This window comes from Labeo rohita, chromosome 17 (genome assembly GCF_022985175.1).
Source record: "Labeo rohita strain BAU-BD-2019 chromosome 17, IGBB_LRoh.1.0, whole genome shotgun sequence".
NCBI lineage: Eukaryota > Metazoa > Chordata > Actinopteri > Cypriniformes > Cyprinidae > Labeo > Labeo rohita.
In genome coordinates, this window is record NC_066885.1 from 25,286,104 (window position 1) to 25,303,331 (window position 17,228).

Here is a 17,228-nt window from a genome sequence, read left to right on the forward strand (position 1 = left end):
TTTCAATTTCTGCCACTGTCATAAAATATTCTGTTTGTTTGCAGGCTAAGCATTCTTGCTCAGGAAATGGGTAATATGCAGGCCCGGGTTGATAACGTCAATAAAGCAGCCAAACAACTTGAAGACAGCAGGCATCCACAGACAAAACAAGTGAAAGACTGTCAAACTCGTCTCAATAGAAAGTAAGAGTTACAATCCTAGATATGAAAGCCAGTTCCAATAAAAAAAAATACTTGAGAACTTATCTGTAATGTTCCCCTTTTCTCTTCTCATAGATGGGAAGCTTTTAAAGCAATGGTGGAGGATAAAAAACATAAAGTAGATTCAGCCCTCAGCCTACATAACTATGATCTTGAATGTGATGAGACGGAGTCATGGATGAAAGAGAAGACACGGGTCATTGAGTCAACACAGGACCTTGGGAATGACCTAGCTGCAGTCATTACCATTCAGAGAAAGCTCTTTGGCATGGAAAGAGACCTTGCTGCCATACAAGATAAGTTGGATTTCCTGCGTAACGAGGCTCAGAAGCTTGTGAAGGACCACCCAGAAAATGCTTCTGATATACTTGCCAGACAGGAAGAGTTGGATGCAGCATGGGACACCTTGAAACGCACCCTGAAAAACCGTGAAGACTCTCTCGGGGAGGTCAGCAAGCTGCAGACCTTCCTACAGGACATGGACGATTTTCAAGCCTGGCTGTTCAAGACACAGAAGGCTGTTGCATATGAAGATGTGCCTGATGGTTTACCAGAGACTGAGCAGTTCTTGAGTCTCCATGATGCTGTGAGGGCTGATATGGACGGTCATGAAGAAGACTTCCACCGTGTGAGGGACACAGGAGCAGCTGTCATTCAGGGCCAAGAAGATGATCCTCAGTATCAGCAGCTGGAGCAGAGGCTGGGTGGTCTTGATAAGGGATGGGACGAGCTGCACAAAATGTGGGACAGTCGCAAGAACTTCCTAGATCAGAGTCTCGGCTTCCAACAGTTCATGAGGGATGCCAAGCAGGCTGAGGCCATCTTAAATAACCAGGTATGATGGTTATTGAACCTTGTAATGTAAACACCCAAAACAGCTTAATACTCTTTGCGAACAACCTTCAACTGCAGTTTCTTAATTTTGTTTCTCCCTTTTAATTTGCTATGTCTCTTTCTGTGTCTTTTCCTGTACTTCATAAAAGGAATACACTCTAGCCCACCTAGACAAGCCAGACACGCTTGATGGAGCAGAGAAGGCCCTGAAGAAACACGAGGACTTTGTTACCACCATGGATGCTAATGAGGAGAAGATACTCAGCACACTGGAGACTGGTCAGAGGCTGGTGGACAGTGGAAACCTTTACTCAGAAAGGGTCAAAGACAAGATGGGCTCCATTGAAGATAGGTCTGTTTTTTTATATTATTTCAACTATTTTACATCCAAAGTCAGACATACAATATAATTTACATAGAACATTCCTCTTTGACCTAGCATATGAACTGTCCACTAAAACAAATGTTCCCTTAAAATTCAGATTCTACGCTTAAAAGTATATAAGACAGAGGATTTTCAGTTCAGTTGCCTACAGCATCTCACACGACCCTACATAAGAGAAGTAAATGCAAAAGTTAATGATATTGCCTATTACTTATCCTCTAGACCAGCATATACATTGGCTTGACAAGAACATTTACATCAAATAATTGACTGTTGTCAACCCACAATGTCAGTGTAATTCAGAAAGCAACCATAGGTTTCTCCTAGAAGTTTATGTTAATGCACCCATGCTTTTGTGCGTGCTTTGTGCTAAATCAGCAGTGAGTGAGAGAAGCATTATACTGTATAGGAGTGGCCTGCATTTCCCCTATTAGCCCAGGCAGTCTGTAGCTCCTTGAGATGGGCGCCTGCCCTGATGGGTATTGATCTCTTTGTGAAAGTATACCTAATCCATTGGCTTATGTTGCTTTTTTAAAGTGTTCTCTCTGCAGTGAGAAAATGGAGGAGTAAAGAAAAGCCATTTTAATGTCTGCCAGTGTTCACATTTAACCATATAAAGTTCTTACACCACTTTGTACTAGAGACCAACCAGTAAATAACCAATATATTTGTGTGTATGTGTCTTCAGATACAATAAGAATCGAGACAAAGCCAAGGAAGTCTCAGGGAAACTGAAGGACAACAGGGAACTTCAGCACTTCCTTCAAAACACCCAAGATGTGAGTAATGCCTTACTCCAAATGTTCATATGCAAGATCTCACAGATTTGCTTCTAAAGTAAATGTAATGTTCTTTGTGACCTTTTCACATAAAATAAACATTTACTTCCCTTTTTTTAGCTTACACTGTGGATAAATGAGAAAATGCTGACTGCACAGGATACATCATATGATGAGGCTCGTAACCTCCATAGCAAGTGGCAAAAACACCAGGCCTTCATGGCAGAACTTGCATCTAACAAGGATTGGCTTCATAATATTGATAAGGTATATGATAATTTTATGTGCACTTTAATAAAGCACAGCAGTTGGATTTCCGTAGCCAGTTTCCATAGTCAGCTTTTTAAAATAATGTTGAACGGCGCTGAAAAGTTTTGCTGTGTACCATAAGTTTGTGTTGAAATTATTGAAAAAAATTACTATGTACTTTGAACCATCCTCATATTAGGAGGGACAGGAACTGATGGAATCCAAACCTGAGTTTGAGCCCATTGTCACGGATCGTCTTGCTAAGCTTCATGAATTATGGGATAAGTTGGAGAGCACAACACAGGAGAAGGCTCGATTGCTTTTTGACGCAAACCGTTCCGAGCTGTTTGATCAGAGCCTGGCTGACCTAAAGAAATGGCTGGCTGAATTGCAGCAGCAGCTCCAGGGTGATGTGGATGAAGAAGTTAGGGATCTTACCAGTGCTAACATCCTACTGAAGAAACATCAGGTGTGACATTAAATTTGTTACTTTTTCATTGTTTTGTGTCTTCTACAATCCAGTATATTACCTCACTTGAGGCCAAACTATGGTCTGTGCTTTGTCGTTCCATATCTGATAGTAATTTATAGAATACTGCTTAAATCTGTTCTGTTCTCCACTAGATGACAGAGAACCAAGTTCGGGATCGTGCACGGGAGCTTGAAGAACTTCAAGAAGCTGTAGAGCAGCATGCTTCTCTTAGAGAGGACCAGCCTGAGCTTGAAGTTGAGCAGCAGACTCTTCAGAGGGACTTCCAGAAGCTTCTTACACCTCTCGCCCAACGCAGAGGCAAGCTGGAGGCCGCTAAAGCAGTGCACCAGTTCTTCAGAGATCTTGCAGATGAAATAGTATGTACATGCCAAGCATATCCAAATTACAGCTTCTCAGAATGTGACGTTAGTTTCTGTTGATCTCTCTACCCAAAGAACTCTTACATAGAAGTTTTGATTTGTTCTCCTCAGCTCTGGGTTAATGAGAGGCTACCAATGGCAATGTCAGAAGATCATGGCAACAATCTTCAGACTGTCCAACTTCTGCTTAAGAAGAACCAAGTGAGTTTTTTCTACTTACTTCCACAAATCATTCCTAATTATCAAATGTGGTAGACCACAACACAACTTGACAACATGGACTATCTATGATATCTATGGTTTCATATACCCCACCCACCCCTTTAATATAAAACTTTCATATCCTCCACAGTCTCTTCAAAAAGAGATTGATGGTCATCAGCCACGCATTGATGAAGTGTTAGAGCGTGGTCGTCGAATGGTGGCAGCAGCTGAGGGAAGTCCAGAAGAAGAACACATGTCTGAGGAGATGAAGAAGCTTCAGGAGGTGTGGGCAAAGCTGCAGGATGAAATGGCCAAACGGAGAGCACGGCTCTATGGCTCTAATGAGGCCCAGCAGTATTACAATGATGCAGATGAGGCTGAGGCCTGGATAGGGGAACAAGAACTCTACATGATCGCTGATGAAATGGCCAAGGTAGAGCGTTTTATGATGCTTGTCTTAAGAAATCGTCAAAATGCCAAGTTATGTCAACTCCAAATTTTGTGTGCAGTGAAAAGCCAATCAATTGACAATTAACCTCTCTGGGTTGTAGGATGAACAGAGTGCTATGATCATGCTGAAGCGACATCTGCTTTCAAAGCAGGCAGTGGATGACTATGCACACTCCATCCAGCAGTTGGCAGACCGTGCCCAGAGGATGCTGGCTGAAGAGCACCCAGATGGGTATAGTGGACTAATTGCATGTCTTTACACATTATATTGTATATTGAGAAAAGTTGGCCAAGCTAAACTGAATCCTGAGACACCCCAGTGTATGTTAAAAACACTCCATAATAAAGATAAATTTTCATTTGTCTGTATGTGAAGTGAGGCCATCATCCGGAGACAAGGACAAGTTGATAAGCAGTACGCTGGGCTGAAGGAGCTGGCAGAGGATCGCAGAAAGAAGCTGGACCACACATATCATCATTTCTTGCTTAGCCGTGAAGTGGAGGATCTTGAACAGTGGATTGCAGAGCGTGATGTGGTGGCATCTTCACAAGAGATGGGCCAAGACCTTGACCATGTGACGGTAAATTGGACTCCACCCCAACACAAAGCACATTTCTCTCATAATGTTCTCTCAAACATTCTCTCTTACATTTTAGATTAGTATAATTACAATCAATATTTTTCTAATTACATCAATATTTTAGATCCTGCGAGATAAGTTCAGAGAGTTTGCACGGGAGACAGGAACAGTGGGTCAAGAACGTGTAGACACTGTGAACCGGATCATAGATGATCTGATTGAAGGAGGCCACAGTGAGGCAGCGACCCTAGCAGAGTGGAAGGATGGAGTCAATGAGAGTTGGGCAGATTTGTTGGAGCTCATCGACACTCGTGCCCAGCACCTCACAGCCTCCTATGACCTGCTTAAGTAAGTAGAAGTATTAAAAAGACTAACCTGTGTGAGGTGTTGTATGGAGTACAGAATTGGACTGGAAAACATTATCTAAAATATTCTGTGAATTTGGTCAGGTATTTCTGTGACGGGAAGGAGCTGGTTGCTCACATTGAGGAGAAGAAGAATGAGCTTCCTGAAGATCTGGGAGAAGACTTCAGCAAAGCAGAGTCTTTCCACCGAATGCATGCTGCATTTGAAAGGGCCATCAGCTCCCTTGGCAAACAGGCAAGGAAACCACTTTACATGAACAAGCGGTTGTCATAAGTTTAATGTTTTCATCTCTAAAAATCTTTGGGACTTGTGTACAAAATCTGAAAAGTTATATCTCAAAACATATATCTCATCATATATATCAAAACAATTGTAGGTGAAACAGTTCCAGGAGACCGCTACTAGACTGTACGCCCAGTATGCAGGAGATCAGGCCACTGCTATTCAAACAACTGAAAAAGAGGTTGTAGAGGCCTGGAAGGGTCTGCTGGATGCTTGTGCAGGCAGGAGGAAGCAGCTGGAGGATACGGCAGACAAATTCCGCTTCTTCACCATGGTGAGAGACCTGCTGGCCTGGATGGAAAGCATCATTCAGCAGATAGAGACACAGGAGAAGCCACGGTATGAAAATGTATCATTGTAGTCATTACAGTAAGAGATGTAAATGTTCCTTTTTGTGATGAAATTTGTTTCTTGTTGTCCAATGAAGAGATGTCTCCTCAGTGGAGCTCCTGATGAAGTATCACCAAGGGATCCGTGCTGAAATTGAGACACGTGGGCCAAAGTTTAATCAGTGTGTGGAGCTGGGCCAGGCCCTCCTGGAACGCAAGCATAAGGACTCTGTAGAGGTAACCAGACATGGAAGGCATAACAGTTTGCCACGACAAAGTGTCTATAAAGGCATCCATTTTCATATATACTTCTTGTCCTCACAGATTAAGGAGAAGCTGACGCAACTGGTAGAGAAGAGGAAAGAGATGATGCTCAAATGGGATGAAAGATGGGATTGGCTTAGACTTTGTAAGTCCACAAACAAACAAACATACACACTATTGCATATTACAGCTGCTTATAAATATATCTCCTTCTAGTGTTGGAGGTATGTCAGTTTGTTCGGGATGCATCTGTGGCAGAGGCCTGGCTGATTGCCCAGGAGCCATACGTGGTCAGTAGGGATCTGGGTGAGACAGTGGATGAGGTGGAAAAACTGCTTAAGAGACATGAAGCCTTTGAGAAATCCACTGCTACATGGGAAGAGCGTTTCTCAGCACTGGAACGTCTTACAACAGTATGTGTTTTAAACTTTAAGACAGCATTTAGACATTAAATGAGAAGTTCACTTTAAGAAAAAAAAATTCCTGATAATAGTAGGAATAGTAGACTTCTTTGGTGGCCAACAGGTTGAAGGTCCAAACTGTAGGGCTCAACACGATCCCAGCCGAGGAATAAGGGTCTTGTCTAGTGAAACGATCAGTCATTTTCTTAAAATAAAAAAATATACTTTTTAACCACGAATGCTCGTCTTTTACCAGCCCGAACTTGTGTATTATGTAATAAATGTTGGAAAGGTTACATGTAGGCGGAAGTACCGACCTAGTGTTTACAAAGCGATTGTGCAAGAAAAGTGAAATGCCCTTAACAAAAAAAACAACAGTGTTGGACGATTTTGAAGTTGGAGAAAGAATGTTTTTCGCTTTACCCAACTTTTTTGAACCGTAGTACACAGATGAAGAACTAACCGCATGTGACCTTTCCAATATGATTACATAATATATGAAGACGCACATGCGCATTGCAGAGCTAGTGCAAGATGAGCATTTGTGGTTAAAAAGTATATAATTTTTTTTTTTTTTTTAATGAAAATGACCAATCGTTTTACTAGATAAGACTCTTATTCCTTGGCTGGGATCGTGTGGAGCCCTTTGAAGCTGCATTGAAACTGCAATTTGGACCCATGCAATTTCAACCCGTTGGCCACCATTAAACTCCACCATATGGAGAAAAATCCTCAAATGTTTTCCTCAAAACACTTAATTTCTTTGTGACTGAAGAAAGAAAGACATGAACATTTTGGATGACATGGGGATGAGTAAATTATTAGGGATTTTTTTTTTTCTGGAAGTGAACTTCTCCTTTAATGATATCTCAAATTATGTGAATTGTTTGCGCTGTCAGGCACCACTTACTGACTATTAATAATCTGTTGTAGTTGGAGCTGATGAAAATTCGGATGCAACAACAGGAGATGCAACAGTACAGGCAAGAGGCGGAAAAAGAGAGCAGGTATATTTCTGATCTGGGTAACAATTCCCCAACTCCATATTCCATTCTCAAATTTGACATTAAAACTCTGAACCTTAGGAGAGAAGACACAGGGTTTGCAGAGGAGTCCTCACAACTCTACACCACAGAAGAACAGTCTCTGGTGAGTTTAGTGAAAGTATTTGTAAGAATCTTGTAATTGTATTGAATCTGTAACCAAACTTTGTTCTTGTGTGGTTTTCAGTCTGGTTTAGGAGTAATAGAGCCAAGTTCTGTGGGAGTTGATGGCACAGCAGGAGACTCCACTGTGCCTTTGATCTCAGAGATGCAGGATAGTGGCTCACTGGAGCTGGACCCTTCCACATCCATCCAGGTTACCAAAGAGACAGAAAAAGCTGCCACACTTCCCACTGAATCTTCACAAGCTCAACCAGTCTTGATGGAGGGAACACTATCCCGCAAACATGAGATGGAGGGACCTAATAAGAAGGCATCCAACAGGTTAGCTGTTGTGTAGAAGTAACCAAATCACACTGAAGTAACCAAATCATAATATCCAGAATATCACAGCAATTGGGCTTTTTGCCTTTTTTGATTAACTGAATATTAAACTGTCCACCTTCTTATCTCTTGTCTCAGGTCCTGGAACAACATTTACTGTGTGCTCAAACCTGGGCAGCTCTCTGCTTACAAGGACGCCAAGAGCTTTAGTCACAGTGTCACCTACCATGGCGAGGAACCCTTGAACCTCTCCAATGCTTCATGCGAGATCTTGACTAACTATAAGAAAAAGAAGCATGTGTTTAAACTCCGGTAAGCGTTTTGGTCATCAATCTTGATAGTAAGTTTAAAATAAAAATGCATTTAACTCACTTGTTTTATCCTTGTTCCATTTGCCAGACTTGAAGATGGAAGTGAATATCTGTTCCAGTGTAAAGATGAGGTGCGCTATTAACTGCTTCTACTAGTTAGCTGCTTAGTTAAGTATAATCTGTAAAATACGCCATTAATGATGTATCTTTTGTCTTTGTGACCACAGGAAGAACTTCAAAACTGGACTCAGGCTATAGAACAGGCAGCACAAGCTGTGACAGAAGAACCAGTTGCAGGGCCATCAGGAGTGAAGGCACAAAGCCTACCTCCACCTCCTTCTACTACTCTAGAAGTTCCCTCAGCCAAGAAGGAGAAGGAGAAGAGGTTTAGTCTATTCGCTAAGAAGAAATAAACTCCTGGACAGAATGTGACACAGGTGAAATGGAACAGATTTATAACAACATCTTTTTTTTAATCATTATATTAATTTGTAAGAATTCAGCTATATGAAATGTAGATTACACTGCTGCCTGTATCTAAGCTAATGAAGTGTTGCTAATGTCCACACGTATTGCTTTTTTATGTTTTGTTGTATTTTTCCTATACTAGAGTCACATGCCACATTCACTCTGTATACAAAAGCACAGGAACTGATCAAATTTAACCAAACACATTTGTAAGAAAACAGGATTTCTTTTTGTCATGATTTTTTTATGTGTTGAGTTTCTTTAGGCATGCTTCAGTATGAATTTTGACTATAAATTACATGCATAGTTTTGTTTATCTGCCTTATTTCTTTAAAATGGTTGCAAATGTAATACTGTGCTCTTTGCATCAGAACTTATACAATTTGACATTGGAGAGGCATTTCTTTTTGTAAATGGCCAACAACTAGCAGGTGGTGTGATGATAAAAGTGTTAAACACTGTACTATGGCGTTTCCATGCACTATATGCAATACGCACAGTGTTTAGTGTGCTTTTAGACTGTCCTAGGTGTTGTATTTTTCATTTTTCCAACAAACATGAATATTAATATTATAATAATATTATATTCAAATGTGAACATATTAATGCCATTATGTATGAATGCATTAAGAAGTACAGTCATGGTACTAAAGAGAAGACAAAGATGATGAGAGGGGTAGATTTTTTTTCTTTTTTCAAAAACGATGTTGAATGCTTTTGCAAAGCATGAACTGATGTATTTATTTAATATGGTGCTATATCTTTAAGATAAGAGTTTCACCTTCTCATAACTCAGGTTCCCCCCGTAAATACCCTTACACAAGGATAGTAAAACTATTATTAGCACTAAAATGTGTTAAAAAATATTCAAATTTGAAAGAGATGTGTACAGCTTGGACAATGCACTATAAATTAAACTTGGTAGCCAATGAATGTTTGAAAACAAGGAGAATAGTCTGTTATACAAATATGAATGTAGAAATAATGGTAATAAAGAGGAAAGTTTACCTGTAACAAATAATAATAATAATTCTAATAATAAGAACTTCCTACATTTAAACTGAACGCCCACATTCGGATCGTGCTAAAGATTCATTATGCTTACTTATATTTTATCTGTCACATACGTTTTTTGAAATGTTATATCAAAACAGTAAAACAGTATATTGTCTAATCTATTGATTAGAATTTAAGTGCCCTATTTCCAAAGACTTATAGGAATTATATTAGTTTGAAAGTATATGTTCATATTGTTTTTGCAATGCAAGCTAAAACAAGAACAACTTCATGTTTAACGATAGTTGAATTTCATCTCACTGTTGGGTTTTAGGATATAAACACGTTTAAAGAGTCATGTTTTACGAGGGTCAGTGTGGTGCTCTATTAAGGTGGTGTTTTTTTTTTTTGGCCATTACATCTTGGACCTCCAAAATCTTCCAGGTGTTTTTTTTTTTTTTTTTTTAAACACTGCAGTCTACATTAGAATGATCTCCCGTTCAACTAATATGCCTCCATTCTCTTTTCTCCTTTTATATCTGTATGTTCAATGCAAAATCACATATAATAAGTTGAAAGCAAGGTATGACTCATTTTAGGAGTATTAAAATCAATAAACTCTCTGTTTGCAGTAACTATTGCCCCTTGTTGTCTGTTTCAGGACTTGTGTGTTTATGTCTGAGCCTTATTTACTTTCCTATTTAACAATCTGATCAGGTAAAGTTGAATTAATTTCACTTAGTAAAATGTTATTTGAAGTTAATGTTAAAATATACCACTCTTGTCCTGTAGAAGACACTACAGAAGTGTGTAGAAGTGTGAGAATGCAGCAAGAAAATAGTGATGTGTTTAGTTCATGACGTTCATTAACACAAAAACTACACTGTTACTATTTAACAATAAAACAAATAAGTTAATGTCTATAAATGTTTAAAAACATAAATGTACACTACCAGTCAAAAGTTTTTGAACAGTATGTTTTTTAAATCACCAAGTCTGCATTTATTTGATCCAAAATACAGCAAAAGCAGTAATGTTGTGAAATATTTTTTACTATTTAAAATAACTGTTGTCTATTTGAATATATTTTAAAATGTAATTTATTCCTGTGATAAAAGCTACATTTTCAGCATTATGCCAGTCTTCAGTGTCACGGGATCCTTCAGATATCATTCTAATATGCTGTTCAAGAAACATTTTTTTAATTATTATTATTGTTATCAATATTTAAAACAGCTGAGTAAATTTTTTCAGAATTCTTTGATGAATAGAAAAATCCAAAGATCAGCATTTATCTGAAATAAAAAGCTTTTGTATTATTATACACTATACCATTCAAAAGCTTGGAGATTTTTTAGAAATTAATACTTTTATTTAGCAAGGATGCTTTAAATTGATCAAAAGTGATGATAAGTGATTCTGAACTTGAAAAAAATTCTACTTAGCTGTTTTCAACATAATAATAATAAATGTGTTTGAGCAGCAACATATTAGAATGATTTCTGAAGGATCATATGACTGGAGTAATGATGCTAAAAATTCAGCTTTGAAATCACAGGACTAAATTAAATTTTAAAATATATTAAAATAGAAAATAGTTATTTTAAATAATAAAAATATATGTACTTCATTGGGTATTCATGAACTCAATTATAAATTCATTAACAGAGTTTATCTTACACCTTTACGTCTGAAAAAGATTTACAGAAACTCCTCTGATCTTTGTTTTAACTGTATAAAATGCAAAGGAACATTTCTTCACTGTTTTTGGTATTGTGACAAAATCATTTCTTTTTGGAAGAAAGTACATAATTTTCTACAAAGGCTCTTTAAGTTAAAATTCTGTTTTTCTCTGGAATTGTATTTATTATATGGTGGATTAGAGAATGTTTTGGACTTCCACACCAAACACTTGTTTCTAATTTTGGTTTATCTGGCAAAGAAATGTATACTTCTATTGTGGTCATCTCCTCATGTACCATCTTTTAAAATGTGGTTGTCTCAAGCATGTACACTATTTCCTCTCGAGAAACTCACCTATGATATACATCAAAAGTCTGATGATTTTTGGCAGTTATGGACACCTTTTTGGTGCTACATTAATAATTTCTCTTGACTCTCTATTTTATGGTGCATATTTAGGCCCTAGCCTGATTGTGTTAATTTGTTTACTTGTTTGAATATTTCCCATTATTTCTTACTGTATAGCTGAGACTGTATTTGTATGTGCATGTGAATTAAAATAACCGACGATTAATAATAATAATAAAAAAAAAATAAATAATAAAAATATAGTAAAATATTTACTTATTTATGCTGTACTTTGAAACAAATGCAGACTTTGTGAGCAGAAGAGACTTCTTTAAAACATTAAAAATCTTAAACGTTTGACTGGTAATATAATGTGTTATACAGAGTTTATGTTGTGCACTAATAAACGTAATGCAACTATAAATTACATATTTTTGATTCAAAAACGATTATGAAACCTACAGTAATCGTGGAACTAAAGCTAAAAAATACTTTTAAATGTAATTTTTTGACTAAAAAAACCTGAGGGGCACATGAAGCTACTGATTCATGTACTTCACAAACCAATGCTTCGATCCAGCGCGTAATTATAGTCCAACCTCGATCATTTTAAGGTAAAAACACAAAAGAATGCTGTAAACAAGGTAAAACGTACAAAAAACATTCGTGTTACCTGCTGAGGGTGCCATCGAGCTGCACCGTTGAGGTCTAGTTGTCCCGACAACCGTTTCGGCTGTTGGTTACGTCATTTTGAATGAAACCCAGTACTCACAAGTCTGCTATTGGTTGATTTACTACCACCCGCCTGTGAATCCGCGCAGCTGATTGGCTGTTGAGCACGTCACTCTCCCATGCTATTCGTGCGGGCACAGGTTGAATACGCGGTGACAAAGTAACTCTAGCAAGCGCTGAGGGTAAATGGAGAGAAGTTGAACTTTAATCGCGCAAGTCCGCACAGACTCTAGCGTTTTATTCCTTTAGGTATCCGTAACCGTTCACGATTGGGATTGCAAGTCATTTAAAAGTTTTAAAACTGTTACCTCAAAGGATGTCTGTTTATTTCCAGAATGGATTTGTTTCGCGTCCCCTGCATTGTTCTGCGGCGGACAGTAATGTGGAGTACATAAAGCCTTAGAGGAATCCGACGCACTTTGTTTTTTTTATTTATTTCTTTAGACGCACTTTCAGCTGCAAATAATTTTAACTCTTGCGTGGGTATTTTGTCTGCTGTTTTTTTCCCTCTAAAATGGATATTACAGTGTCGGAACTCATGTCTAACTTCATGGATTCACCGCTTGTGGTTTGGGTAAGTCACAAAGACATGATGGCACCTGCCGTGTGCGGAGTTTGTATTTGCGTTGTGTAGTTTGTTTAACAGCGGCTAGTGACAGTGCAAACCTGAGCAAAACTAACGTGGGATGCATGATTTATATTTACATCATACGTAGTGGAAAGAAACTACCATGCTTTGCATTTCGCATATGTGTGTGGACGTATTACAAGTATGCTTTAACTTTATTGCAACATTTTATTTTTGGTTTCCCCCATACATTTTATCCATATTGTAAATATGCCCTTTTTATGTTAGATAATTATGTTTTACATTTAATAGCTACTGTTAATGTGTGTACAGTGTAACAAATATGGTGTATTATTTATTTTACAATTAGTTGTTTGTTTGGTTCTAAACGAGTCCCTCAGTTTGATATGTTTTTAAATCTGTACATACCACAGCATAACATTAGTACTTTGTGTGCATACTTCTTCATCCTACATGAAAAGTTTTATTAACACTTGACAGGGTTTGGCAAAACCTGAAGGACTTCCTATGACCCCCTTACCTTGACCCCTGTGTCCTGTTTGGCTGTGCTTTCTCTGGCCACTGTGTTTCCAACTCATACGTCACCGTCTTAACCCACATTAGACAATCAACAACACTCCCATGCTGTCATGTTTTCTGCTCCATGATACTGTATAACACTGAAAGAAACATAAACACACACATAATGAGGAGGACAGTTGTTTAGTCTTTGGAGTTGAACACAGACTGTTTAACAAACAATATTTGCTTAATATTTATTAACAACGTTCTTACAAGTATCTCTTTGTAAGTATGTTTATAATTTTGTACACTCCTCAGTTCAATTCTGAAACAGAAAGCATGCTTGTGCAGCTGTGCATGTATCCTGTCATGATATTACTACCTGCTATATTTGATTGATTCATTTATTTTTTTTTTTTTTTTTACAGGTCAAGACTTTTGGACCCCTTGGGTCCGGTTCAGAAGACAAGCTCTCCATGTTCATGGATTTAGTGGATGGTGTCTTCCTCCATAAGATAATGACACACATGTGAGTGACAGATGCTGAAGTGTGTGTGTGTGTGACTGTGCCTACATGCCATAATCTAGCAGCTGTTACAGGCCTATCTATTTTTTTTATCAGAAACCACATCCTATCCCTTCCTGCCTGCCATCCAACTGTGCAGACACTCAATCTAAATCTTCATGCTCCATCGGTTTTGTTCCTCTTCATAATTAGTGTGTTAATAAAGCATCTCTGGCTGATTTGCCCAGAGTTTTAAGGTCATGCTTAACATCAGTTTGCAAGCACGCAGTATAAGTTTGCGTCTGACTGAAAGTTAGGCCACAGAAGTTTCGGTTAGCTCAAGCTGTAACCTCAGCTAACAGGTGACTAGGCAGCACTATCGCGTGTGTCTGTCTTACTAATGAACAAGGAAATCTCTTCTTTTGAGAGTATTTGCATTATGCAAAGCAACTCATTACACATATTTTGACACCAAGAGTTTGTGCATCTAGATTGAGCTTTAGAAAAGTACTGTTTTCAACTTCTTGAAGCCGCTGCATCGGCTTTGTCCTTTAACCTACTTTTACTCAAGAAGCTTTGCCGCCCTCTCTGCCTTAATCAGGGGCTTAAACACTAGACCTCGTAGACAAAGGAAATATTTTCTGTATATATGGGGGGGCATGTCTAATGGGTGGATGACACATGTACTGCATTAGCTGTCCTCAGACACTCTTGTCGCTGTCCTCAATAGATTATTGTACCCTGGTGTCATGTTCTCTTAGGGCATTGACTACATAAGTTTTCATTCCTATAGCTGTCTTAAAGTCAACATGAAATGGCGTTTGTAACCCGTTCTGTTTCCCTAATGTGACATATTTTGTGCTGAATTCAGTAAGTCAGCATGATAAATTTTAAGGCAAATATTAAGGTGTTTATTATTTTTTTTATCCATGCACATTTTTTTTGTCCATCAGTGCAAGGACTAGGCAATAAGCCCTCACCTCCAGCAACCTGTTATGTATATGAAATTGCAAGCATTTTTTTTTTAATTTGAGAATGTTTCACTCGCATATGCGTCATAATGGAAAAGAAGAGATTATCACAATTTCCGTTTCATGCTGAAGTTTTAAAGCATCTTTAAAGTTGCGTTCAGCCATAGATGAACATCTTTGGAAAACCTTGCACTGCTTTTTGCACTGTGTCTTTTCATAAATCAGGTTAAAACCAGTGCTGTATTGATAAGTAAAGCTAAAAGTATTACAGTTGTTTTCCTAATTAAAATAAAACTCAAAATAAAATATAAATATTACAAAAAATGTAACTTAAAAAAAAATCTTGTCTTGACAGCTAATCGTACTAAAATGTTTTAAAAATTAAGTATAATAAATTAATTTGAATAAGTATAATATTAAATATAATAAAATTGCTAAAACTAAAACTAAATAAATATATAAAATAAAATGACAAGTAAAAATGTAAAATAAAATGTATAATACTATTATAAATAATATGGGTCATGACATTGTTTTTTTTATTTTATTATTTTAATATGTTCCTTGAGGTTTACTTATAATGTTAATAAAGTTTTTTTTTGCACAAAAACAAAACAAGTAAATATGTGGAAAAATGATTTTCAACCCACATTCTGACCCTCTGTCTGAAACGACCTGTTTTTAAGTGGTGTGTCCTTTAAGGTTTCTCAGTAATTGGTCACTGTTATGATTTGGTAACGTCATTGCTTAGGAAACCGTATCAACACCCCCTTACTTTGCATGTGAGTGTTTTGACAACGTTATCCAAAAAAACAAAACAAAACAAAAAAAGCGGTCATTTCCAGACAAAGCATTTATGAAATAATTTACTTACCATTTGTGATGCAGCTGCAGTCAGATCTGGTACTGCTTTCCTTGTGAAATCTTCATGACACTGTGCCACGTTTACAAAACAGAATACTCTGATCAATCCTTAGATACGATCCGGGATGCCATTAAACATTAAGTATCCACTGGTTCCTTATGCAGTGATCTTTCTAATATCTGTACAAAGACGCAAACGAGCTGTTTAAACCAAACGCGTCAAAGTGAACATTCTTTTTACTCCATTTGTCCTATTCATGACAGACTCAAGCGAGTGGACTGTCAGAAAGCAACACGCTTCTGTATACTGTATCCTGTGCAGACAAGATGGTGGCAGTGATTGTAATTTCTATTTGCTTTTGACGCGACACAACACTCGCATTAAGCGTAATCAAGTGATCAGCTGTCAAATCATCAGCGTATTCAGTGTATATGCCAAAAGATCAAGGCAAATTTGATTTCTCATGTCATGAATCCTTTAACAATGGTAAAAAGTAGACCAGTTTTCTGAGAGCCCTACATTGTTTTTTCTGTTTCATTGTGCTCCTTCCAGCCATTTTTGAATGCAAGAACTCATTCTGTGTAAGCACTTCCTAAGAAATGGTAGTAAGATAAGAATAAGGAAATAAAATAAAGAATCATTCGAGTCAAGTGAACCTAAAACCAGACTAATTATACCTAGTTGGTTATAGTTTTGCGCCGTAAAAATGTGATATGTGTAAGCTTTGCTTCAAAGATGATAATTCTTGTACATTGTTAGTATGAAGACTCACTTATTCAGGTGTCCAGTGTGTTTCCACTGAACCATTACAAATGAATTGAGATGTGGAATGTTGAGGGCAATGTACACACTGCTCCTTTCTCCTCACCCACATCCATTTTTAATGCACCCACACCCATATGCCTGTAGCAAACCAATAGCCTTGCCAGTGTTTCCGTGCACCAGGTATGTGGTAAACATCATCACTGATAGTAAGTGAGCTCATATGCTAACACATACCATCTGGCAGATGTCCTTTGGATCGGTCTTCCCTTGACTTTTACTAAACAATCATTGTTTTTCTAACCATGCTGTCAGTTGCAATATCTATGCTCGTAAAACGGCACATAAAGTGAAACTCAATGCAGCGTTCTTGGCTTTAGGCAACAGAAAACAGTTGAGCCAGACAGCAGAGGAAAAAAGAAAACTGACCCTGATCTTTTAAGGTTCTTTCACTTGCAAGCGGGAATTTGTGGGCCAAGCTGGCAGAATTTGCATGCCATTCTCACAAAACAAATGTAAATGAGGATCGCACAAGCAGAGTCTATGTAGGACCTCAGAACTGTCCGCGCCAAGACCAGGACCCACTCTCAGGCTTCAACCTTTACATCCAATAATCCAGTCCAGTGATATGAAAGCCTAAGTACTTGTTATGTCAGCATAACTTGGAACGTTTTTGTTGATGTAAAGGATATATTTAGAACACAAATTTGTTTGTAATGCAAGAAAAATCTATATGCAAAGTAATACAATGTTATGTTTTGGATTTCTTTTTGTAGGTTTTATCTAAAGATCAGGTCACTGCAAATGCAAAACTTCAGAAACTTTTCTACAGTA

General features: G+C 37.8%; 2 protein-coding genes across 6 annotated transcripts in view; both read left to right on the forward strand.

Moving 5' to 3' along the window:
* Positions 1 to 10,073, forward strand: part of sptb (spectrin, beta, erythrocytic) — a 31,065-nt gene extending 20,992 nt beyond the window's left edge. For all 4 annotated transcript variants that reach the window (XM_051134013.1, XM_051134015.1, XM_051134014.1 and 1 more), the window contains 23 exons: positions 45 to 182; positions 276 to 1,035; positions 1,184 to 1,386; positions 2,108 to 2,198; positions 2,319 to 2,465; positions 2,647 to 2,916; positions 3,072 to 3,296; positions 3,411 to 3,500; positions 3,652 to 3,936; positions 4,055 to 4,185; positions 4,330 to 4,534; positions 4,659 to 4,882; positions 4,984 to 5,134; positions 5,277 to 5,521; positions 5,610 to 5,748; positions 5,836 to 5,920; positions 5,992 to 6,188; positions 7,110 to 7,183; positions 7,262 to 7,325; positions 7,407 to 7,663; positions 7,802 to 7,975; positions 8,063 to 8,105; positions 8,202 to 10,073. In XM_051134013.1, coding sequence (XP_050989970.1) covers positions 45 to 182; positions 276 to 1,035; positions 1,184 to 1,386; positions 2,108 to 2,198; positions 2,319 to 2,465; positions 2,647 to 2,916; positions 3,072 to 3,296; positions 3,411 to 3,500; positions 3,652 to 3,936; positions 4,055 to 4,185; positions 4,330 to 4,534; positions 4,659 to 4,882; positions 4,984 to 5,134; positions 5,277 to 5,521; positions 5,610 to 5,748; positions 5,836 to 5,920; positions 5,992 to 6,188; positions 7,110 to 7,183; positions 7,262 to 7,325; positions 7,407 to 7,663; positions 7,802 to 7,975; positions 8,063 to 8,105; positions 8,202 to 8,387 — 4,384 coding nt within the window. In that variant the 3' untranslated portion in view covers positions 8,388 to 10,073. The remainder of the gene's footprint in view (positions 1 to 44; positions 183 to 275; positions 1,036 to 1,183; positions 1,387 to 2,107; positions 2,199 to 2,318; positions 2,466 to 2,646; positions 2,917 to 3,071; positions 3,297 to 3,410; positions 3,501 to 3,651; positions 3,937 to 4,054; positions 4,186 to 4,329; positions 4,535 to 4,658; positions 4,883 to 4,983; positions 5,135 to 5,276; positions 5,522 to 5,609; positions 5,749 to 5,835; positions 5,921 to 5,991; positions 6,189 to 7,109; positions 7,184 to 7,261; positions 7,326 to 7,406; positions 7,664 to 7,801; positions 7,976 to 8,062; positions 8,106 to 8,201) is intronic.
* A 2,269-nt stretch (positions 10,074 to 12,342) lies between these two features.
* The window catches only part of ccdc88c (coiled-coil domain containing 88C), a 76,200-nt gene continuing 71,314 nt past the window's right edge, over positions 12,343 to 17,228 (forward strand). For both annotated transcript variants that reach the window (XM_051134017.1, XM_051134018.1), the window contains exons 1-2: positions 12,343 to 12,775; positions 13,720 to 13,820. In XM_051134017.1, the coding sequence (XP_050989974.1) occupies positions 12,716 to 12,775; positions 13,720 to 13,820 (161 nt within the window). In that variant the 5' untranslated portion in view covers positions 12,343 to 12,715. The remainder of the gene's footprint in view (positions 12,776 to 13,719; positions 13,821 to 17,228) is intronic.